Source organism: Henckelia pumila, unplaced genomic scaffold (assembly GCF_033568475.1).
Source record: "Henckelia pumila isolate YLH828 unplaced genomic scaffold, ASM3356847v2 CTG_270:::fragment_1, whole genome shotgun sequence".
NCBI lineage: Eukaryota > Viridiplantae > Streptophyta > Magnoliopsida > Lamiales > Gesneriaceae > Henckelia > Henckelia pumila.
The window spans coordinates 287907-313126 of NW_027331788.1; the positions used below are offsets into that span (position 1 = coordinate 287907).

Genomic DNA, 25220 nt, shown 5'->3' on the forward strand with positions numbered 1-25220 from the left:
AATGTGCACAGAAACCATTTCTGCACCTTTTAAAGTCAAGATAAATTTTTCTGAATCCGAATTCAGTGATTTCCCAAAATGGCCATCCCTATGTCATTTTAGGAAATCTTACTCCTCTACTCTTAAATAAGAAGTCCAACTTCTTCGTTCATTAAATTTAACTCTTTAAATTTAACTATCTCAACGGGGATTAAAAATCCATTACACTGTGTGACCCTCAATGGTTCAGGGATACAGCTAGCCGTGGGCTCACAACTCGTTGTGACTCGGAACAACAATTTTCGACTTGCCCATCGAATCATGGTAAGAGCGTCTAGAAACATTGCCCCATGATTCCCTAGGTATCACTGATAGTGCCTACAAGAACCAATAGATTTTGGTTAGCGTACAGTACGGTCCCTTCATCCATATATCCCGATCGAATCAACAACCATTGGTATATCGAGAGTCGCTCGAGATTCGATAACTATGCAATACATCTTGAAGATCAAATAGTGACATCGCATGTGCTACTAAGAAACCATTTCTTAAATCACATCATGTACTCTGGCCAGAGATTCTTCACACTAATATCTCCTCAGATCGCATAGGATATCCACACTCGTGAGCATGTGGTGAATCCTTGACAACAAAGCATCGACTCCTATATGTGTTGTAACTGTACCCAATCCCGACACCTAATGACCCCAATAGAGTCGGTAAACGAGTCAAAGCACAGTACTAGCATATAGAGTCTCAATGATGTTTCAAGTAGTAAGGACTAATGGTGTACAACCAAAACCGCGGACTTTATCCACTCGATAAGTGATAACCACTTGGAAAGTCCGGATAGGGTAGTTCGATCATTCATCATATGAATATCCATTTGCATGCTTCGAACATCTCTATGTTTCTTACCAATGAAACGTGGTACTCCGCATCGCAAATGCTAGTCTCAAACTCGAGCGATCCTTATCCTTATTATCGGACGGCTCAATCGACTAGGAACAGTTTAGAATATACAGTGACTATAAGATGTGTTTCATGATAGAAATCTCCATGTTCTACCACATCTTACATACACTATAGTATATTCAAGGTCTTTATCAAAACAACAATAGTATATCACAATATAACAATATGAAGAAAGATAAAGTCATTGCCTTTAATAAAAGTGTAAATAATATTAAACAAAAGATTGTTTATACAAAGAGTCATCAAAGCCCTTAGCCACAAGTTGGCTCACCGGGCACCCACTCTTTCACGATTCCGGAAATTATAGAAGATAAACTCGCGATCCTTCCTTGAAGTCGAACCAACGCGGCGACTGGAGATGGATTGAAATCCCCCCAAACTCGAATAACCCTAGCTGCGAAAATATTGGGACCCGGATGACTAAAATTCAAACAAGTGCTATGAAAGGATGAATATGTGCGATTGATGGTGTAACCGAGATTTTCAGGTGGGAATTTTTTCGATTTGCAGGGGCGGGTCGCGTGGAGGCGGCGAACAAGGCTGAGAATTATGAAGATTTGATGAATGAAATCTGAGATCCCCTCTTATTTTTCAGAATTTTCGTGATAGCGCTGGAGCGCTAGAGAATTGGCGCTGGAGTTCCCGATGCTTGTCCAAGAGAGCGCTGGAGCGCTACGTATTTGGCGCTGCAGCGCCAAACCTTCGACTTTTGAACTCACAGAATAGCGCTGGAGCGCTGGATGGTCAGAGCTGGGGCGCAAAACCTTCGGCATTTGAATTCATAGAATAGCGCTGGAGCGCCTGAGCTTCGAATTTTTGCACTCCAAAGTATGATTTTGCACATAAAAGTACCTGCAATAAAACTCTTAATTTTGACCAAAATTAGTAAAATAAATAAAAAGACTGAAATTCAATAAAATTAACTAAAAAATAAAATAAATAAAGATAAAACGAAATTTAAAAAAAATTGGGTTGCCTCCCAAAGAGCGCTTGGTTTAATGTCGTCAGCCCGACTTTTCTGGAGTTCTTATGCAGGGTCGATCAAAGAAACTTTCTCCATGTTCCGCACTTCATTGCCAAAGTAATGTTTCAACCTCTGTCCATTGACTTGAAAGGTTTGACCATCGTGACAGCTCAGTTCAATGGCTCCATAGGAATGCACTTTCACCACGGTGAACGGACCAGACCATCTCGATTTCAACTTACCTGGAAACAATCTAAGACGAGAATTAAACAATAATACATGTTGTCCAGGCTCAAATTATCTTTTTAAAAATAGTTTGTCATGCCACTTTTTGGTCTGTTCTTTGTAGTGCTTGGCATTTTCGTATGAATGATTACGAAACTCTTCGATCTCATGCAATTGCAACAGTCGCTCTTTGCCAGCAGCTTTCATATCAAAATTCAACTTTTTCACCGCCCAATATGCACGATGCTCTAACTCCACTGGCAGATGGCATGCTTTACCAAAGACCTGTTGGAAAAACTGGCGGTCAGATCAATCACGATTGATACCCGGTGCAGCGGAAGTTTAAAAATTTTTATCATGGAACAATTCCATGGTGTGGGTATCAACCATTCAACGATTAAATTATTGTGTGTGTAAAATTCAAATAACAATTAATTAAATTTTACCTTCAATCTCGAAGCGAGATTAATGGACACCACACAGATTTCTCTGCGCTTCTTGTATCTCCCAGGAACTGATGAACTCCTTCAATCAGGTCCACGAATGGGGTTTAAATCCCTCTGATAGATTGCACTAGAAAATCTATCAGAAGTTTTCTGCGAAGAGATTAAACGAATCTGATTCGTTATTCCTGACTGCGATTCAAAATCACAGACCGAAATTTTCTCTGACAGAGTGGGAGTGTTCGGCCGAAACTTTATGAGAGAGGGCTAGGGTTCGAAATTTTTGCTCTCAAAAATAATGACCTGTTGTGTTTAATTTCTGTACTGAAATAACTTATTTATAACGCAGGCCACTAACACCTTAGGGCCCATTAGTCATAAGTTGAGGCCCGACAAGCAAAGCCCGCTCGTTCAGAAATTAATATAAAATTCATCGTGACTCCAATTGATAAACCGATTTTACCAATGTGCACAGAAACCATTTCTGCACATTTTAAAGTCAAAATAAATTTTCCTGAATCCGAATTCAGTGGTTTCCTAAAATGTCCATCCCTATGTCATTTTAGGAAATCCTACTCCCTTACTCTTATTTAAGAAGTCCAACTCCTTAGTTCATTAAATTTAACTCTTTAAATTTAACTATCTCAACGGGGATTAAAACTCCATTACACTGTGTGACCCTCAATGGTTCAGGGATACAGCTAGCCGTGGGCTCACAACTCCTTGTGACTCGGAACAACACTTTCCGACTTGCCCAACGAATCATGGTAAAGCGCCTAGCAACATCGCCCCATGATTCCCTAGGTATCACTGATAGTGCCTACAAGAACCAGTAGATTTTGGTTAGCGTACAGTACGGTCCCTTCATCCATATATCCCGATCGAATCAACAACCATTGGTATATCGAGAGTCGCTCAAGATTCGATAACTATGCAATGCATCTTGAAGATCAAATTAGTGACATCGCATGTGCTACTAAGAAACCATTTCTTAAATCACATCAAGTACTCTGGCCAGAGATTTGTCACACTAATATCTCCTCAGATCGCATAGGATATCCACACTCGCAAGTATGTGGTGAATCCTTGACAACAATGCATTGACTCCTATATGTGTCGTAACTGTACCCAATCTCGACACCTGATGACCCCCATAGAGTCGGTAAACGAGTCAAAGCACAGCACTAGCATATAGAGTCTCCATGATGTTTCAAGTCGTAAGGACTAATGGTGTACAACCAAAACCCCGGACTTTATCCACTCGATAAGTGATAACCACTTGGAAAGTCCGGATAGGGTAGTTCGATTATTCATCCTATGAATATCCATTTGCATGCTTCGAACATCTCCATGTTCCCTACCAATGAAACGTGGTACTCCGCATCGCAAATGCTAGTCTCAAACTCGAGCGATCCTTATCCTTATTATCGGACGGCTCAATCGACTAGGAACGGTTTTTAGAATATACAGTGACTATAAGATGTATTTCATGATAGACATCTCCATGTTCTACCACATCTTACATACACTATAGTATATTCAAGGTCTTTATCAAAACAACAATAGTATATCACAATATAACAATATGAAGTAATATAAAGTCATTGCCATTAATAAAAGTGTAAATAATATTAAACAAAAGATTGTTTATACAAAGAGTCATCAAAGCCCATAGCCACACAGTTGGCTCACTGGGCACCTACTCTTACAATCTCCCACTTGCCCTATAGCCAACTAGTCATACTACGTAGACCCATTGCTTCGCGATGTTTGTCAAACAATGGTCCTGGCAAGGGCTTAGTAAGAGGATCAGCGATATTGTCTGCAGAGGCCACTCGTTCGACAATGATGTCTCCTCTTTCCACAATCTCCCGGATTATGTGGTATTTCCTCAGTACGTGTTTGGATCTTTGATGAGACCTTGGTTCCTTTGCTTGAGCAACGGCACCCGTGTTGTCACAGTACACCGGGACTGGACCAACAAATTCAGGAATGACGCCCAACTCTTGGACGAACTTCCTCATCCAAACGGCCTCTTTAGCAGCAGCTGATGCTGCAATGTATTCAGCCTCAGTGGTGGAATCCGCTGTGGTGTCCTGCTTGGAACTCTTCCAAGAGACAGCACCGCCATTGAGCATGAACACAAAACCAGAGGTTGACTTCGAGTCATCCACATCACTTTGGAAGCTAGAGTCGGTATAGCCTTCCAATTTGAGTCTCGTCCTCCATAAACCATGAACATATTCTTAGTCCTTCGCAAGTACTTAAGAATGTCCTTCACGGCTTTCCAATGCATTTGACCAGGATTAGACTGATATCTGCTCGTGACACTCAGAGCAAATGCTACATCCGGTCTGGTAGATATCATCCCATACATGATACTACCTATAGCTGACGCATATGGTACATGTGTCATATTCTCTATCTCTTCATCAGTCTTGGGACACATAGACTTGGATAGAGAAACTCCATGACACATGGGTAGATGTCCTCTTTTGGACCCATCCATTGAAAACCGTTTCAATATGGTATCGATGTAGGTTGATTGAGTGAGTCCTATCATTCTCTTAGACCTATCTCTATAGATCTGTATCCCAAGAATGTAGGATGCCTCTCCCAAATCCTTCATCGAAAATCTACCTGATAACCATATCTTTGTTGACTGCAACATCCCTACATCATTCCCAATGAGTAGGATGTCATCAACATAAAGTACTAAGAATGTCACCGCATCCTTAACTACTTTCTTGTACACGCAAGGTTCCTCCGGGTTCTTGATGAAACCAAAATCTTTTATTGTTTCATCAAATTTCTGGTTCCAACTTCTTGATGCTTGTTTTAGACCATAAATTGATCTCTGAAGCTTGCATACCTTATGCTCGCTTCCCATGGATGTGTACCCCTCAGGCTGCTTCATATAGATTTCCTCCTTAATGTCTCCATTAAGAAAAGCAGTCTTCACATCCATTTGCCATATCTCATAGTCATACCATGCAGCTATGGCAATTAGGATTCTTATGGACTTGAACATTGCAACTGGTGAAAAGGTTTCGTCATAGTCAACTCCTTGCCTTTGAGTATAACCTTTAGCCACCAATCGCGCCTTGTAGGTCAATACCTTACCATCAGGCCCAAGCTTTCTTTTGTAGATCCATTTACACCCTATCGGAACAATTCCATCGGGAGGATCTACTAAAGACCAAACTTGGTTTGTATGCATCGAATCCAATTCTGACTGCATAGCTTCAAGCCATAAATTCGAATCCGCATCAGAAATTGCTTCCTTGAAGTTTCTTGGATCACATCCAATGTCGGGTTCATCTTGATCCCCTTCAAGAAGAAGACCATATCGAACTGGAGGTCTAGAAGTCCTTTCGGATCTTCTAGGTGCAGGCGTGTCCAGCAATGGTTCCTGAGGTGTAGGATCGTTATTTTGTATTTCGGGTTCTTCTCGAACTTCTTCGAGTTCCATCATCTCGCCTTTCTTATCCAATAAGAATTCCTTCTCCAAGAAGGTGGCATTCCTAGAAACAAACACCTTTGTTTCAGCAGGATAATAGAAATAATATCCGATTGAATTCTTCGGATACCCTACAAAATAACATAAGCTGGATCGACTATCCAACTTATCTCCCACTGTCCGCTTCACGTAAGCAGGACATCCCCAAATCCTCAAGTACGAATACTTAGGAGCTTTGCCATTCCATAACTCGTATGGTGTTTTGTCCACTGCTTTAGTGTGGACGTTGTTCAACAACAATACCGCCGTTTCAAGCGCATAGCCCCAAAACGAAGGTGGAAGCTCAGTGAAGCTCATCATAGATCGAACCATGTCCAACAAAGTTCGATTACGACGCTCCGATACACCATTAAGCTGTGGTGTCATAGGAGGAGTCCACTGAGAGAGAATCCCATTCTCTTTCAGATAGTCCAAAAAATCGGTACTCAAGTATTCTCCACCTCGATCCGATCGAAGTGCTTTAATACTTTTACCTAGCTTGTTTTCTACTTCAGCCTTGAATTCTTTGAACTTTTCAAATGCTTCAGACTTATATTTCATTAAATATAAATACCCATACCTTGAATAATCATCAGTAAAGGTAATGAAGTAGGTGTGGCCATGTTGAGTCCCTACTCTAAATGGACCACAAACATCTGTATGGATCAAATCCAACAGATTCTGACTACGCTCAGGTTTCCCCTTAAAAGGAGATTTAGTCATTTTTCCTTTTAGGCAGGATTCACAAGTAGGTAGAGAATTAATATCAGACATATCAAACATGCCCTCTCCCACTAGCTTGTTCATCCTCCTTGAGGAAATATGACCTAGCCTAGCATGCCAAAGGTTTGCCGGGTTTTGACTATCGATTTTCCTTTTGTTTGTTGTCGCCGGTTTATCAACATAATTCACTGGAACGTCTTTTAGTTTTAAGTTGTATAGATCGTTTTCAAGTTGTCCATTTCCAATTAAACATTCATTCTTGTAAATATTGCAAATCTCATTCACAAAATTGCAAGAATAACCATCTCTATCAAGCATAGAAATAGAAATAATGTTTTTAATTAAATCTGGCACAAATAAAACATCTCTTAACAATAATTTAAAACCGTTCTGCAAAGTCAAACAAACATCTCCAATGGCCGTAGCTTCAACTCTGGAACCATTCCCGAGCCTCAGCTGGGTCTCACCCATTCTAAGCCTGCGACTTCTTGTCATCACCTGCAAATCATTGCAAATGTGAGATCCACATCCGGTATCCAATACCCAAGAAGTTGTATTAAGTGACATGTTTATTTCAATATAGAACATACCCTTTGCAGTTCCCAACTGCTCAAGATATTCCTTGCAGTTGCGCTTCCAATGACCCGGCTTCTTGCAGTAATGGCAAACATCCTTGGATTTTCCATTGTTTGAAGCCTTTGTCTTTTGCTTCTTCTCGGGCTCGACTTTCTTGGGTGGGGTAGAACGTTTCTTGCCCTTCATACTTGGCCCCTTCTTCGCAGAAGATGAGGAGCCCACCAAGAAAGCTGGCTTATCCTTCTTAAGTGTGGATTCATATGTAACGAGCATATTGACCATCTCTTCAAGGGTGGCCTCTATCTTGTTCATATTAAAATTTATCACAAATGCATCAAATGAAGAAGGAAGAGACAGAAGCAATAAATCCACATTGAGTTCATGCTCCAACACCAAATCTAGGGTCGCCAACTTCTGTATGAGCCAAATCACTCGTACCCCATGATCACGGACCGAAGTCCCTTCACGCATGCGGCACGTCATCAACTCCTTAACAGTAGCGAACCTTTCAGCCCTCGACTGAGCCCCAAAAAGTTCCTTGAGTTGCGTGTGAATGTCAGCAGCATTCACCGTGTCCTCAAATCGCCTCTGGAGTTCATCAGACATCGAGGCTTGCATATAGCATTTGGTCTTGATGTCATGGTCACACCATGCATCAAGTTTGGCCAATTCCTCCGGACTTATGTCAGCTGGTGCTTCCTTCGGAGGTGCTTTCTCTAACACGTAGAGCATTTTCTCCGAAGTTAAGACAATCTTCAACTTCCGGAACCATTCCGTATAGTTGGCGCCAGTCAACTTGTTTTGTTCGAGGATCGAGAATAATGGATTTCGCGAATTCATTGTATGAAATACTGAAAAGAAAAACAGACATATATCAATGATTGTTTAACAATTTACTAAGACATAAAATAGGCGAATTTAATTTTATGAATCTCACTCCCACTATTTTAACGATTTCACCACCCTCTAGTGAAAACGGGAAACTTTTTCCTTAGTGAGAACATGGAGTCCAATTGACAAACTTATGGTCCCGAATAATATCAGCCAACCATAATTCTCAAAAGGTAGAGCCCAATTGCTTCCAAAGCAACCCCCATGTGTTTACCTCATGTCCAATAAGGGCCCAATAATATGACGCCGTTTAAAGTGACATGTCAAGATGACCCATCAATATTAAGTTGTGATGGACGGTCGCCATGTAGATCCCCCAATAATATGAGCCGATCCCATGGGAGTTCCACCCAACTTACAACATTTGTCGATCCAATGTACAGCTTTCCGACGGACGGGCCCCCCCAATAATATGAGCCGGACCGTATCCGCGGGTAGCATCACATACATTGACCGTTGATGGAAGGTGGGAACATTTAAACAAATTTAAATTTCCTTTATTTATCTTGATATAAATTTTAAATCATATTTAAAATGAGGGATTTTTAATTATAAAAATATTTGTCTCATCATATTCATTTTATTGCATGCTTGCCGGATTCACGCAATTTATGTCTAAACATGCATACAATCATAATATCAAATATTATATAGGATGATCGATTCCATTTCTAATTGACCCGTGGTTGCCAATCACGGGTCTTAGTCCAATCCTAGGTAATATGCAGTATGCAATGCAATCCTATTACATGTGCTTCCAATTTACATTTCTTCAGTCTTTATTGTCTGCTGGGCCCACCGTCTTCAAATCTTGATCTCCCACTAAATCTAATGCATTTACAATAAATAACAATGACAAGTAGGGGATACATTTTTAGGGGTGGGAACGGGCTATAAACCAAGCCCACTTTTATTACATATGACATTCATATCGGGCCATAAACCAGGCCCATTAATAAAACCAACAACAATAAAAACAAAATGTAAATTCCTAACATACACCTACAAAATTGGTCATGGCAATCGATCATCCTTATCCAATAACATTTAATTCAAAATTAATTTATTGGATAACATGCAGTGGCAATTCAAATTTAAACAAGATAAAATCATATTTTATATATAAATCTCATTTCACATATAAAATCATATTTTATCTCTATATCAAATAAAATCATATTTTATCTATAAAATCCAATTTTACAAATAAAATCATATTTTACTCAATATATCATAAGATCATATCTTATCATCAATTGTACCAAAATAATTGATTTCAAAATTCAATTTACGGATAAAATATTAAAATTTTCCAAAATTCAAATTTATCCAAAATCAATTTTAAAATTTACGGACTCGAACAATTCGATCCGAAATCTCGTGAACCAATCAAAAACAATTTTTGATCGGACCAAAAATAAAATTTTAACATATTAAAATTAATTTTTAATAAAAATAATAATTTTTCCCGCGGGCCGCCCGGGACACTCCCGGGCCGGCCCGCACCCGGGGCGCGGGCCGGGGGCAGCCCGGCTGCCCCCTTAGGGCAGCGACTATCGCTGCCCTGGCGGCGCCTGGTGCCGCCCTGGGCGGCGCCGAGCGCTGCCCTGCGCAGCGCCCAGCGCTGCCCTGGGCGGCGCCGTGCGCCGCCCTGGGCGGCGACGGTCGCCGTCCTGGGCGGCGCCATGCGCCCCGGGGCAGCAACAATTGCTGCCCCACCGGGCAGCGATCCAATCGCTGCCCGGGTTTTGCCCCGAAAAAAAATTTTTTATTTAAAAATATTTATTTTGTTTTCCAAAAACCGAGATTCAAAAATTTTGTACAATCGATTAATTCAATCGTTTGATCTGAGCAACCTGGCTCTGATACCACTGTTGGAAAAACTGGCGGTCAGATCAATCACGATTGATACCCGGTGCAGCGGAAGTTTAAAATTTTTTATCATGGAACAATTCCATGGTGTGGGTATCAACCATTCAACGATTAAATTATTGTGTGTGTAAAATTCAAATAACAATTAATTAAATTTTACCTTCAATCTCGAAGCGAGATTAATGGACACCACACAGATTTCTCTGCGCTTCTTGTATCTCCCAGGAACTGATGAACTCCTTCAATCAGGTCCACGAATGGGGTTTAAATCCCTCTGATAGATTGCACTAGAAAATCTATCAGAAGTTTTCTGCGAAGAGATTAAACGAATCTGATTCGTTATTCCTGACTGCGATTCAAAATCACAGACCGAAATTTTCTCTGACAGAGTGGGAGTGTTCGGCCGAAACTTTATGAGAGAGGGGCTAGGGTTCGAAATTTTTGCTCTCAAAAATAATGACCTGTTGTGTTTAATTTCTGTACTGAAATAACTTATTTATAACGCAGGCCACTAACACCTTAGGGCCCATTAGTCATAAGTTGAGGCCCGACAAGCAAAGCCCGCTCGTTCAGAAATTAATATAAAATTCATCGTGACTCCAATTGATAAACCGATTTTACCAATGTGCACAGAAACCATTTCTGCACATTTTAAAGTCAAAATAAATTTTCCTGAATCCGAATTCAGTGGTTTCCTAAAATGTCCATCCCTATGTCATTTTAGGAAATCCTACTCCCTTACTCTTATTTAAGAAGTCCAACTCCTTAGTTCATTAAATTTAACTCTTTAAATTTAACTATCTCAACGGGGATTAAAACTCCATTACACTGTGTGACCCTCAATGGTTCAGGGATACAGCTAGCCGTGGGCTCACAACTCCTTGTGACTCGGAACAACACTTTCCGACTTGCCCAACGAATCATGGTAAAGCGCCTAGCAACATCGCCCCATGATTCCCTAGGTATCACTGATAGTGCATACAAGAACCAGTAGATTTTGGTTAGCGTACAGTACGGTCCCTTCATCCATATATCCCGATCGAATCAACAACCATTGGTATATCGAGAGTCGCTCAAGATTCGATAACTATGCAATGCATCTTGAAGATCAAATTAGTGACATCGCATGTGCTACTAAGAAACCATTTCTTAAATCACATCAAGTACTCTGGCCAGAGATTTGTCACACTAATATCTCCTCAGATCGCATAGGATATCCACACTCGCAAGTATGTGGTGAATCCTTGACAACAATGCATTGACTCCTATATGTGTCGTAACTGTACCCAATCTCGACACCTGATGACCCCCATAGAGTCGGTAAACGAGTCAAAGCACAGCACTAGCATATAGAGTCTCCATGATGTTTCAAGTCGTAAGGACTAATGGTGTACAACCAAAACCGCGGACTTTATCCACTCGATAAGTGATAACCACTTGGAAAGTCCGGATAGGGTAGTTCGATTATTCATCCTATGAATATCCATTTGCATGCTTCGAACATCTCCATGTTCCCTACCAATGAAACGTGGTACTCCGCATCGCAAATGCTAGTCTCAAACTCGAGCGATCCTTATCCTTATTATCGGACGGCTCAATCGACTAGGAACGGTTTTTAGAATATACAGTGACTATAAGATGTATTTCATGATAGACATCTCCATGTTCTACCACATCTTACATACACTATAGTATATTCAAGGTCTTTATCAAAACAACAATAGTATATCACAATATAACAATATGAAGTAATATAAAGTCATTGCCATTAATAAAAGTGTAAATAATAATAAACAAAAGATTGTTTATACAAAGAGTCATCAAAGCCCATAGCCACACAGTTGGCTCACTGGGCACCTACTCTTACAAGACCAACCTGTATGGCGACATGCCAATAGGAGTTTTGAACGTGGTCCGGCATGCCCATAGTGCATCATCCAACTTGATTGCCCAATCCTTCCGGTTCGTGTTGACCATCTTTTCCAGAATTTGCTTGATTTCCCGGTTGGATATTTCAGTTTGCCCATTTGTTTGCGGATGGTATGCAAATTCCACTTTATGCCTAACACCATATTTTGTCAGTAATGAATTAAAGATTTTATTGCAAAAATGCGTACCTTCATCACTGATAATGGCCCTTGGTGTTCCAAACTTCGTGAAAATATTTTTCTGCACAAACTGCACCACTACACGAGCATCATTAGTGGGGGTGGTGATTGCTTCCACCCATTTCGAAACATAATCAACAGCCAATTAAATATAAGATTGTCCAAAGGATATAGGAAATGGTCCCATAAAATCAATACCCCACACATCAAATAATTCAACCTCTAAAATATTTGTGAGAGGTAATTCATGATGCCTAGATATATTTCCCATCCTTTGACATCTATCACATGATTTTACCAAGGTATAACTGTCTTTGAATAAAGTTGGCCAATAAAAACCAGACTAAAGTACCTTGGCGGCTGTCCATGAGGCTCCAAAGTGACCGCCATACGGTGCAGAGTGACATTGTTCCAAAATTTCTTTTGCTTCAGCTTCGTCCACACATCTTCTTATCACTTGGTCCGAACACTTCTTATACACAAACGAATCATCCCATAGATAAAACTTGACATCATGGAAAAATTTCTTCCTTTGGTGATGATTAAGATCTGGAGGCAAAACACCACACGAAAGAAAATTAGCAAAGTCAGCAAACCAAGGAAGTTTATAATTTACCTCAAAGAGATGCTCATCAGGAAATTGTTCCTTGATGAGTTCATGTTCAACTTTTCCTTCCAACTACAAGCGAGAAAGATGATCCGCCACTAAATTCTCACTCCTTTTCTTATCTCTAATTTCAAAATCAAAATCTTGTAGTAAGAGTATCCACCGAATCAATCTTGGTTTGGCATCCTTCTTGGCAAAGAGATAGCGAATTGCTGCATGGTCAGTATAAACAATTACTCTAGAGCCAATAAGATAGGACTTGAATTTGTCGAAGGAGAAAACCACGGCCAACATCTCTTTTTCCGTAGTAGTGTAATTCTGTTGTGCCCCGTCAAGAGTGCGGCTGGCGTAGTAAATCACCCGAAACATCTTATCTTTTCTTTGTCCCAAAACTGCTCCTACAGCATAATCGCTGGCATCACACATTACTTCAAACGACTCCTTCCAGTCAGGCACAATCATAATAGGCGCAGAAATTAGTGCCTCCTTGATTTTTGTGAACGCCTGCAAACACGCATCATAAAAAATAAATGATGTATTTTTTTCTAATAAATTACATAAAGGATTAGTAATTTTAGAAAAATCTCTAATAAAGCGACGATAGAACCCGGCGTGTAATGGCTTTCACATTATTTGGCAATGAAAGCTTTTTAATCGCAACCACTTTTGCTCGATCCACCTCAAGCCCATTAGATGACACTTTATGCCCAAGTACGATGCCTTCTTGCACCATGAAGTGACATTTTTCCCAATTAAGCACTAGATTTTTCTCTTGACAACGCTGCAAAACAAGGGTCAGATTGTGCAAACAACGATCAAAAGAAGACCCAAAAACAGAAAAATCATCCATAAAAATTTCCATAACTTCTTCCACCATGTCAGAAAAAATGGCCATCATGCATCGCTGAAAAGTAGCCGGTGCATTACACAAACCAAATGGCATTCTCCTAAAAGCATAAGTACCATAGGGACATGTGAAAGTTATTTTCTCTTGATCCTCTGGCGCTATAGCAATTTGATTGTAGCCAGAATAGCCATCTAAAAAACAATAATTTTTGTAACCTGCCAACCTGTCAAGCATTTGATCAATAAAAGGAGGAGGAAAATGATCTTTCCTAGTAGCCTTATTCAACCTTCTATAATCAATACAAACTCTCCAACCAGTAATAGTACGAGTCAAGATCAACTCGTTTTTCTCATTTTTAACTACAGTCATACCTCCCTTTTTCGGCACTACCTGTACTGGCGACACCCAAGAACTATCAGATATGGCATAAATAATACCAGCATTCAATAATTTCAACACCTCAGCTTTTACCACTTCTTTCATCGCTTTGATGATCAACATAGGGACTATATGACTCCTCCATTAAAATCATATGCATGCAAATATTGGGACTAATTCCCTTGATATCAGAAATTGACCAACCCAAAGCAGATTTAAATTTTCTCAAAACTCTTAATAATTTATCCTTTTCATCATGAGTAAGAGAGGATAAAATAATTATCGGGTTAGTCGAATTTTCTCCCAAAAATGCATAACATAAATGACCAGGCAGTTCTTTCAATTCAGGAGTAGAAGAAACTGGTACCTCTTTGCTGACCTCCTCAGGCAATGCTCCAATTTTTTATTGGCCATCTTTTTCCTTTGGAAAACTTTCAAGAGCAAGAAATTGCTCTCTAAGTTCCCAATCATCCCCCTCAAATTGGGTTATGGAATTAATTAAGCACCTCGCCAACGCGTCCTCCAATTCCAATCCTGCACAAAAATTATTCTTGTAGTAGCCCATAACCAAAATCAATAATTAAGGAATTAATAATAATTACTTGGATAGAGTTCGGAAGCTCCGAAGGTGAGTTTGGAAGTTCCGAACTGGATCGGAAGCTCCGATGCAGGATCGGAAGCTCCGATCATATTATGTTAGGTATGACGTGTGGCTAGATCGGATGCTCCGATCAGGATCGAAAGCTCCGATCACCCCTATCCGGAGTCAACAAGTGATATTTTGACACATGGTAGATCAGGATCTTCGAAAGCTCCGATGGAAGGATCGGACGTTCCGATCGAGGTTTGGACGTTCCGATCTAGGATCGGAAGCTCCGATCATTGTCTATAAATAGAAGGCCGAGAATTCAGTTTCAATTGCCAATTCCGGATTTCCTCTCTACTCTAGTCATATTCGAGTTGTTCTAGCCTTCCTAGGCTTGATCCGGGAGTCGTCGAGGCATTCGATAGTCATAGCAGAGTTGTGCCCAAGTTCTGGAGACATCGACATCAAAGGGCTAACGATGGACGAAGGTATAGCTTTTGCTTCCTATAAATATTTAGGAGTATGCAATAGCTTAGTTAAGGCTTTTAGAGCACTTTAATGATAGTAGTATTATTTGGCAGTGTAGAGCAGACTATAGGCGTGGACCTAGAGTTGGTACAGCTTGCACTGTTTTGAGGTACGAAAGTACTGTTCGAGATATCCTGACTGAGTATGCATGTATTATGTGACTGCATGGTTTATATGTCATTTATTTATGCTGCATTCATTTGCATACTGAGCTATCTCCTTTGGGATGTCTGTTAGTAGGGTTTTTCCCTATCCTGTTAGTGGTTGGACTTCCATCGATTTGGGTCCGGCATATCCACTTGTATTATGGTATGGGAGCCACCTCCCGAAGCGACGGCACAACGTGCTACATACCAGGGCCCGGTCTATCTCTGTTATCTGATCCTTGACCTCGAGTTTATAGGGAGTTCACTTTGCATGCATGTATACTCATACTCTGTTGTTTTTAAGGTTGATACAGCTATTCGATTTGGTTGTATATTATTTGGATAAATTACAGATTCCTTTCCTTGGGATTATATTTATTTATGGTTTCCGCAGTTTTATTCTGATATCTGATTAATTAAGTTAATTGCATGCCTAAGTTCTATTAGTAGGTGGTCCGGGTAAGGATCACTACATTTATGGTATCAGAGCATGCAAAAGTATTCTTGGGATTTAGTCTCATCATGAGGTATTTTTGTAGATGGCAGATCATGATGACCAGAGTTCTAATGGCAGTATTGGTGGGCGTTGGGGTGATGCCGACCGAGAGCATCGTCGAGAACGGCATCATCGTCATCATGACGACGAGCGTTTCACTGTGCGTCGATTCTTAGCTATGGGTCCTAAGCCCTTAGTTGGAGGTGAGTCTCCGGAGGATGCGGAGAACTGGTTAGACCACATGGAGATGACTTTTCAGACTTTCCACTGCACCGAGGAGAAAAAGATGGAGACCCTTGGCTATATTCTGGATGGACGTGCGCGCAGGTGGTGGAGGTTTACTTCTGCACCTTTTGTTGCGGCGAGAGGAGTGGCCACCTGGGCCGAGTTCCGCACAGCTTTCCAAAAGCGGTATTTTCCTCCTGCACTCTGTCATTCGAAGGTAGGCGAGCTACTGAGTCTGCGACAGGGAACCATGTCTATCGATGAGTATCAGCAGAAGTTCTTTGATCTGCTATCCTATTGCCCCGAGATTGCTGATAGCTCAGAGATGAAATATAATCTGTTCCTTCAGGACCTTAACCCTGAGATCCATGACCGTGTGGCGGTTGGCGACTACATGTCCTACGAGGTTTGGTGAGCCGTTGTCACCAGGTGGAGGACAGAATTCGGCGGAACAGGTCTTTCCCTCAGTCGAGGCCTGCTAGTTCTTTGGGTCCCCATGCCCAAACTTTTAAGAAGTCTGGATCTACTTCTTCTTCCTCTAGCTCTGCTGGTGTTGTCCGTTTCGGTAAGAAGGACAAGTGTGATCACTGTGGGAAGAACCATCCATCCGACAAGTGCCGTAGAGCTTCTGGAGCTTGTTTTCGTTGTGGAGAGACTGGGCATATCCGGAGGGATTGTCCACTGTCTGGGAGAGGCGGTTCTGATTCTGGTTCAAGATTTGGTTCTCAGGCCACCGTTTAGCAGAGGTCACAGGGACAGCCTGCTGGGAGTTCTCATTTGAGGCCACGAGCTTCTGGACAGGTGTTTGCCTTGAGGCATGATCAGGCTGTGGAGGAGAATGAGAAAGTTATCGCAGGTACATTTCTGCTTTATGGTATACCTGCTCTTGTACTTATTGACACTGGTGCATCTCATTCCTTCATTTCTGCACGTTTTGTTAAGAGGCATAAGTTACCATGCATTGCACTAGACGTAGTGATGTCTGTTTCTACTCCGACGGGCCAATCTGCTTTGGCTAAGCGTCTAGTGATGGGTTTCCCTTTAGAGTTTGAAGGGAACATTCTGTTAGCGAATCTCATGGTCCTGGCGATGGACGACTTTGATTGCATTCTGGGAATAGATATGTTGACTACCTATCGAGCTTCAGTGGACTGCTATCAGAGATTAGTACGCTTTCATCCGGAGGGGAGTAAGAGCTGGTTTTTCTATGGAGAGGGAGCGCGACCCCCGATGCCTTTGGTATCAGCTTTGAGAGACTGTCGAGCTCTAGAGTCTGGCGGGGAAGGCTACCTTATCTATGCAGTTGATTTGTCCACTGAGAGTATTGGGATAGAGAGCATTCCTGTTGTGGATGAATTTCCAGATGTATTTCCTGATGAGATTCCGGGTTTTCCTCCTGCTAGGGAAGTTGAGTTTGGCATAGAATTGATGCCAGGTACTTCACCTATATCTCGAGCACCATATCGTCTGGCTCCATCAGAGATGCGTGAGTTGAAAAATCAGCTACAGGATCTATTAGACAAGGGGGTACATTCGTCCTAGTGTATCTCCATGGGGAGCTCCTGTTCTCTTTGTAAAGAAGAAGGATGAGTCGATGCGGTTGTGCATTGACTATCGGCAGCTGAATCGAGTCACTGTGAAGAACAAGTATCCATTGCCTCGTATTGATGTCTTGTTTGATCAGCTGCAGGGCACGTCAGTTTACTCCAAGATTGACTTGAGATCTGGGTATCATCAGTTGAGAGTCCGTGATCAGGACGTAGCCAATACTGCATTCCGTACTCGCTATGGGCATTATGAGTTCCTAGTGATGCCATTTGGTTTGAATAATGCGCCGGATATATTCATGGATCTGATGAACCGTGTTTTCAGGGAGTATTTGGACAAGTTTGTCGTGATCTTCATTGACGACATCTTGGTGTATTCATGTAATACGGAAGAGCATGTTTCTCACTTGCGGTTGGTACTACAGACTCTTCGGGATGAACAGTTGTATGCCAAGCTGAGCAAGTGTGAGTTCTGGATGGATCGAGTGGTCTTTCTTGGCCATATCATATCCAGGGAAGGGATTTCTGTTGATCCAAGCAAGATTGAAGTGGTGCTTAATTGGTCGCGTCCGACGACAGTTGCTGAGAACCGTAGTTTTTCTGGGTCTAGCAGGGTATTAACGTCGCTTCATTTTGAACTTCTCTCAACTAGCTCGACCTTTGACCCAGCTTACTCGCAAAGGTGTGGATTTCGAGTGGTCCTCCGAGTGTGAGGAGAATTTCTGTGAGCTTCGACGGCGGTTGACTTCTGCTCCGTTGTTGGCATTACCGTCAGGATCTGGAGGGTATGTGGTATACACTGATGCTTCTCTTCAGGGGTTAGGTTGTGTTCTGACTCAGAATGGGCATGTGATCGCATACGCTTCTAGATAGCTGAAGCTTCATGAGGACAACTATCCAGTCCATGATTTGGAATTAGCAGCCATTGTGTTCGCTTTGAAAATATGGCGTCATTATCTGTATGGCAAGAAATTTGAGATCTTCACCGACCATAAGAGTCTCAAGTATTTGTTCACTCAGGCGGAGTTGAACATGAGGCAGAGACGTTGGATGGACTTGCTTAAGGACTATGATTGCGAGATAAAGTACCATCCGGGAGCTGCTAATCTCATCGCTGATGCTTTGAGTCGCAAGGTGCGACTATCCGCACTTCAGACTTGTTCGATGTTTAGTGCGATCAGTGACTGTTGTACTTCAGGATATACCTTTAAGCATAAGAAAGGTATGCAGAGTATCCAGATGTTTGCGATATTATCTGAGCCAGCTTTGTATTCGCGGATCCGAGATGCTCAAATGTCTGATTCGAAGACCCAACGTTTAGCTCGTTTAGCTAAAGAGGGTAGCTCGTCTGGATTTCATTATTAGTCAGATGGCTTTCTGTGTTTGTCTGGTAGGCTTGTGATTCCGCAAGATGAAGAGTTGCGAGAGGAGATTTTGTCTCAGGCACATCGCACTAAGTTGAGTATTCATCCTGAGAGCAACAAGATGTACAAGGATCTACGTACTCGTTTCTCGTGGAAAGGAATGAAACACAGTGTTTATCAGTTTGTTTCGAGATGTTTGGTGTGTCAACAGGTCAAGGCAGAGCACCGACAACCTGGAGGATTGCTTCACAGTCTGCCTATTCCTGAATGGAAATGGGAGTTTATCACAATGGACTTTGTGACCCATTTGCCGGTAACCCCGAGGAACTGTGATGCTATCTGGGTTGTGGTGGATCGACTCACCAAGTCAGCGCATTTCATTGCATATAGCCATGAGTACAATGTGGATCGTATGGCACGGTTGTACATTCAGGAGATCGTTCGACTTCATGGAGTGCCTGTGAGCATTGTCAGCGATCGGGACCCCAGGTTTACTTCTAGATTCTGGGGGAGTGTTCAGCGTGCGATGGGTACTACTCTCAGTTTGAGTACTGCCTATCATCCGGAGACTGATGGTCAGTCAGAGCACACTATCCGTACTTTGGAGGATATGCTTCGAGCGTGCGTTATGGATTTTGGTTCAGCCTGGCAGGATCATTTGTCATTGATCGAGTTCGCATACAACAACAGCTATCATACTAGTATTGGGATGACACCTTTTGAGGCGTTGTACGGGTGACGTTGTCGTACTCCACTCTTCTGGGAAGAAGTGGGGGAGAGACAGGCTGAGGGACCGGAGTTTATCCAGCAGGCGATATACATTGTTGATCAGATCAAAAAACGGATTAAGACTGCACAGGATCGTCAGGCCAGCTATGCTAATATCAAGCGTAGGCCTTTGCAGTTCGATGTCGGGGAGAAAGTGTTTCTGAGAGTGTCACCTTTCCGCAAGATTCTCAGATTTGGCCTTAAGGGCAAGTTATCTCCCAGGTTTATCGGTCCGTTTGAGATTTTGGAGAGCCTTGGCGATTTGGCTTATCGACTAGCTTTGCCACCGCATCTATCCAGTATTCACGACGTGTTCCACGTATCTCTATTGCGACGGTATGTGGCGGATGAATCTCATATTCTGCAGTGGTCTGAGGTTCAGGTGAACAAGGATTTGACCTATGTTGAGAAACCTATTCGTATCCTGGATTATAAGGATAAGGTTTTACGGAACAAAGTCATTCCTTTGGTTTTAGTTCAGTGGCAGCGCCGAGGCACTGAGGAAGCTACTTGGGAGCTTGAGGACAGGATGCGTGAAGACCATCCTGAGTTGTTTTGATTTCATATTTGATTTGTATTCAGTTGCAAACTCTGTAAACATTTGATTTGAATAAAGAATGTTTCTGATTTCTGTATTACATTCAGTACTTAAGATCTGATTTTGAGGACGAAATATCTTAAGTGGGGGAGAATGTAGTAGCCCGTAACCAAAATCAATAATTAAGGAATTAATCATAATTACTTGGATAAAGTTCGGAAGCTCCGAAGGTGAGTTCGGAAGTTCCGAACTGGATCGAAAGCTCCGATGCAGGATCGGAAGCTCCGATGCAGGATCGAAAGCTCCGATCATATTACGTCAGGCATGACGTGTGGCTAGATCGGAAGCTCCGATCAGGATCGGAAGCTCCGACCACCTCTATCCGGAGTCAACAAGTGATATTTTGACACATGACAGATCAGGATCTTCGGAAGCTCCGATGGCAGGATCGGACGTTCCGATCGAGGTTCGGACATTCCGATAGAGGATCGGAAGCTCTGATCGTTGTCTATAAATAGAAGGCCGAGAATTCAGTTTCAATTGCCAATTCCGGATTTCCTCTCTACTCTAGTCGTATTCGAGTTGTTCTAGCCTTCCTAGGCTTGACCCGGGAGTCGTCGAGGCATTCGATAGTCATAGTAGAGTTGTGCCCAAGTTCTGGAGACATCGACATCAAAGGGCTAACGACGGACGAAGGTATAGCTTTTGCTTCCTATAAATATTTAGGAGTATGCAATAGCTTAGTTAAGGCTTTTAGAGCACTTTAATGATAGTAGTATCATTTGGCAGTGCAGAGCAGACTATAGGCGTGGACCTAGAGTTGGTAGAGCTTGCACTGTTTTGAGGTACGAAAGTACTGTTCGAGATATCCTCACTGAGTATGCATGTATTATGTGACTGCATGGTTTATATGTCATTGATTTATGCCGCATTCATTTGCATACTGAGCTATCTTCTTCGAGATGTCTGTTAGTAGGGTTTTTCCCTATCCTATTAGTGGTTGGACTTCCATCGATTTGGGTCCGGCATATCCACTTGTATTATGGTATGGGAGCCACCTCCTGAAGCAACGGCACAGCGTGCTACATACCAGGGCCCGGTCTGTCTCTGTTATCTGATCCTTGACCTCGAGTTTATAGGGAGTTCACTTTGCATGCATGTATACTCATACTCTCGTACTGAGCGTCTTATGCTCACGTCTCGTACTCTGTGTTTCTGGACACCCTATTCCATGGGGCAGGTTTGCGATTGGACGAGGCGGGTGGATCCAAGAGGGGCTAGTCAGTGGTTGGCCAGCTGGAGCTTCGTCTAGGTTTTATTTCTGTTGTTTTGAGGTTGATACATCTATTCGATTTGGTTGTATATTATTTGGATAAATTACAGATTCCTTTCATTGGGATTGTATTTATTTATGGTTTCCGCAGTTTTATTCTGATATCTGATTAATTAAGTTAATTGCATGCCTAAGTTCTGTTAGTAGGTGATCCGGGTAAGGGTCACTACAATTCTCATAAGAATTAGATAAATCAATGCGATTACAAGAATGTACCTCATTTTGGTATTTCATGGTTTTATAGATATTGAAAGTGACAGCGTCACCACCAACTCGTAGAGTTAGTTCACCCTCCTGCACATCAATTAACGCTCTGCGAGTCGCCAAGAATGGTCTTCCCAAAATTAGAGGGACATTTTGATCTTCTTCCATGTCAAGCACTACAAAGTCAGCAGGAAAAATAAACTTATCTATTTTTACCAAGACGTCTTCCACAACTCCTCGAGGATATGTCAGAGAACGGTCTGCCAACTGCAGAGTAATCGTGGTTGGTTTCACCTCACCAAGCTCCAAAGACCTGAAAATAGACAAAGGCATTAAATTAATACTTGCACCTAAATCACATAATGCCCTATTAACAGTATCACCACCAATAATACAAGGAATAGTAAAACTCCCTGGATCTTTCAATTTCTTTGGCAGTTTCTTTTGTAGGATGGCGCTGCACTCCTCTGTCAACTTCACTGTTTCAAACTCTTAAAGTTTTTTCTTCCTTGCCATCACATCCTTCATGAATTTCGCGTAGTGTGGCATCTGCTCCAAAGCATCAGCGAATGGAATATTTATATGGATTTTCTTGAAGATGTCAAGAAACTTAGAAAACTTCTCATCCAACGCTTTCTTCTTGAACCGCTGAGGATATGGCAGAAAAGCTTTTGGCACAGGCGGTTTCTCAGGAACAACTGCAGACTTGCTAGAATTTTTGCTATCAGAATTTTCGGACTCCACCACAATCTCTTCAATTTCCTCATCATCCACTGTCTTTTGGTTATCAGTCCCAAGTTCTTTACCACTTCTAAGAATAACAGCCTTGCATTGCTCCCTAGGATTAATCTCGGTGTTGCTAGGAAACACACCTGTCTACTGATTATTCAATGCATTTGCCAGTTGACCAATTTGTGTTTCAAGATTTTTCATAGAAGCGCTCACATTGGTCAAGTGCGTCTCCATACTATCAAGCCTATTCTCATTCCTCTTAAATCTTGTGGATGATTCTGCAATGAAATTACTCACCAAATCTTCCAACGATGCCTTACCTTCACCATTCTGAGTATTGAACCCCGGTGGAGGATTTAACACATTCTTATTGTTTGCATGGAAATTCTCATGATTACGCAAACTAGGATGATACTGATTGGGTACATGATTACCTCGATAGTTGTTGTAATTCCTATTGTTCACATATTGACCTTGCTCCACACGCTCAAATCCATCAGCAGAATTTACGGCAGTCGCCAGTGATGCTATCTCAGTAGAACTTTGATTCCCTTTGGTCAGTGCAGCCAACTGTGTAGAAATAGTAGCCATCTGAGAAGTCAAAGCAGTGAATGCATCAACCTCATGAATTCCAGCAGGCTTCCTTAATACAGATCTCTCACTCGGCCACTGATAACTGTTAACGATCATTTACTCAAACATCTCATAAGCCTGTTCAGGAAATTTAGAAAATATTGAACCTCCAGCTGCAGCATCCACAGAAATACGAGTTGGCCCATTCAAACCATTGTAGAATAACTCAATCTGTTCCCAGTCCGAAAAATTATGGTTTGGACACTTTCTAAGCAACTCCTTGTACCGCTCCCAGGCTTCATACAACTGCTCAAAATCTTGCTGTTTGAATGTAGTAATCTCTATTTTCAACTGAGCCGACTTAGCAGGCTGGAAATACTAGCCAGAAATTTGGAAGCCATATCATCACATGTAGTGATACTCCCAAGAGGTAGTGATTGCAACCAACTACGAGCATTGTCCCTAAGAGAGAACGGGAACAATCGTAGTTTGATGGTGTCCTCAGTAACACCATGAATCTTCACTGTGTCAGCAATCTCTAGAAAAGTACGCAGGTGCAAATTTGGATCTTCAGTAGCTGCACCCCTGAACTGATTTTGCTGCACCATATTAATAAGAGCTGGCTTCAACTCAAAATTATTCGTCGTTATGTTCTGCCGAGCAATCCCAGAATAATAAGTATTGATCACCGGTCGAAAGTGATCTCTGATCGGCACGGGAGCATTATTGACAGCTCTTTCCCTTTCTTCAGCCATTTGTTTCAACTCTTCTCTTCTAGCTTTTATCAAAGCTTTAGCAGTTTTCTCGATTTTCGGATCAAAGAGCAGTGAGTCGTAACTTTGGCTTTTTTGCATAAACTGCATAGACAGGAAAAATTTTAAAATTAGAACAAACAAAATAAAATAAAATGCTCTAAATCAAAATTAAGACCAATTAGCACAATTTAATATAAATCAAATAAAATTCTTCCCCGGCAACGGCGCCAAAAACTTGTTGCGTGATTTTCGCTCGCAAGCGCACGATGTCAAGTTATAATATAGGAATTAAGTCCAAGTCGATCCCATGGAGAATGAATAAATGATATTATATCAAATATTTGAAACTAATAAAATCCTAATCCTATGTAGAGCTACGAAAATGGTTTGATTTTTATAAAACTAAAAATTGCTAGAAACAAAACTAAATAACCACGAGTTCACGAGAGAAAAATTCAATAAGCGATGAATGCTAGAGGTTCGACTTCACTTGACTGTCCACCACAATTTATTTCTAATGATTGTTTAATTATCAATTCTTCTAGTTTTTAACCAAGAATCCCTATTATTTTCTACTACCTCTCTCGAGTGTCAAGCAAAAATTCGTGTTCAATAACAAACTCAATATCTCTATCAAAGTTCAATTATTAAATCCGGTAAATAGCACAAGAATTCTTCTAATGACTTCTATGGAGTTATATGCCTCTCGAACAGTATAAACACCAAAGATGTATTTTCCTATGTCGTATTCAAAATCTCCTCTCTCGAGTGATAGATTCTAATTAAAATATCATTCAATCTATGGCCAGTAAATTGAAAGCATTAAGATCAGAAAAACACAAATAAACTGTGCGAAGAAATTTAAATATATAAATCAAAATATGTCAATCATGGTTTCCTGTCAAGATCCGTCTACCTCTAGACTAAGAAATTAGTTCATAACGCAATTCAAAATCAAATAACTCATGTTTTTCCAACAATCCATAAACTAAGAAAAATAGAGTTCAAAGAGAAACTAGAACGAATTAGAATGAAGCTTCTCCGTCGTCGGATGCCGCCGTCTTCAGTCTTCGTACCGGAATCTCGAGCTCTTGTGCACTTCAAAACTCTCAATAGCCGTCTCTATGCTCTGAAAACTCTCTAAACCCTCACCCCCCTTCAGAAGAAGCCATAAATTCATTTTTAATATCGATCAAAACTTTCCAAAATTATGGACACTGCGCAGCGCTGGAGCGCTGGAGCGCCCGTCATTTTCTTCCAACAGCGCTGGAGCGCTGTATATGTAGCGTTGGGGCGCTATTTCCTTGACTTTTCACCTTTCGGAAGACTCCGTGTAGC

At 41.5% G+C, this 25220-nt stretch overlaps 2 protein-coding genes and 1 non-coding gene across 3 annotated transcripts; 1 reads left to right on the forward strand and 2 right to left on the reverse strand.

Annotated features, from left to right (window-relative positions):
* Positions 1 to 1981: 1981 nt before the first annotated feature.
* On the reverse strand, positions 1982 to 12645 carry LOC140870864 (uncharacterized). Its single transcript, XM_073273271.1, has 4 exons — positions 12608 to 12645; positions 12071 to 12209; positions 2296 to 2428; positions 1982 to 2160 (listed from the first exon to the last, which is right to left on the reverse strand). Exons 1-4 carry the CDS (start codon positions 12643 to 12645, stop codon positions 1982 to 1984), a joined length of 489 nt encoding a protein of 162 aa, XP_073129372.1.
* A 289-nt stretch (positions 12646 to 12934) lies between these two features.
* LOC140870865 (uncharacterized) lies at positions 12935 to 23244 on the reverse strand. The gene is made up of 7 exons (XM_073273272.1): positions 23239 to 23244; positions 22768 to 23124; positions 22454 to 22698; positions 21835 to 22135; positions 14081 to 14121; positions 13470 to 13932; positions 12935 to 13366 (listed from the first exon to the last, which is right to left on the reverse strand). Exons 1-7 carry the CDS (start codon positions 23242 to 23244, stop codon positions 12935 to 12937), a joined length of 1845 nt encoding a protein of 614 aa, XP_073129373.1.
* Positions 23245 to 23374: 130 nt separating this feature from the next.
* Positions 23375 to 23480, forward strand: LOC140870874 (small nucleolar RNA R71). The gene has a single exon (XR_012147556.1). It is a non-coding gene; the product is annotated as a small nucleolar RNA R71 (small nucleolar RNA).
* Positions 23481 to 25220: the final 1740 nt, after the last annotated feature.

Coding starts and splice junctions, on each gene's coding strand:
- LOC140870864 (XM_073273271.1), bottom strand. CDS start 12,645: ATGGCGGTCACTTTGGAGCCTCATGGACAGCCGCCAAG. Junction 12,210..12,607: donor CCTCATGGACAGCCGCCAAG/GTACTTTAGTCT, acceptor ATATGGTGTTAG/GCATAAAGTGGAATTTGCAT. Junction 2,429..12,070: donor AGTTGGATGATGCACTATGG/GCATGCCGGACC, acceptor TTTTTCCAACAG/GTCTTTGGTAAAGCATGCCA.
- LOC140870865 (XM_073273272.1), bottom strand. Junction 22,699..22,767: donor TGGAGACGCACTTGACCAAT/GTGAGCGCTTCT, acceptor AATAATCAGTAG/ACAGGTGTGTTTCCTAGCAA. Junction 13,933..14,080: donor GGTAGTGCCGAAAAAGGGAG/GTATGACTGTAG, acceptor AATGCTTGACAG/GTTGGCAGGTTACAAAAATT.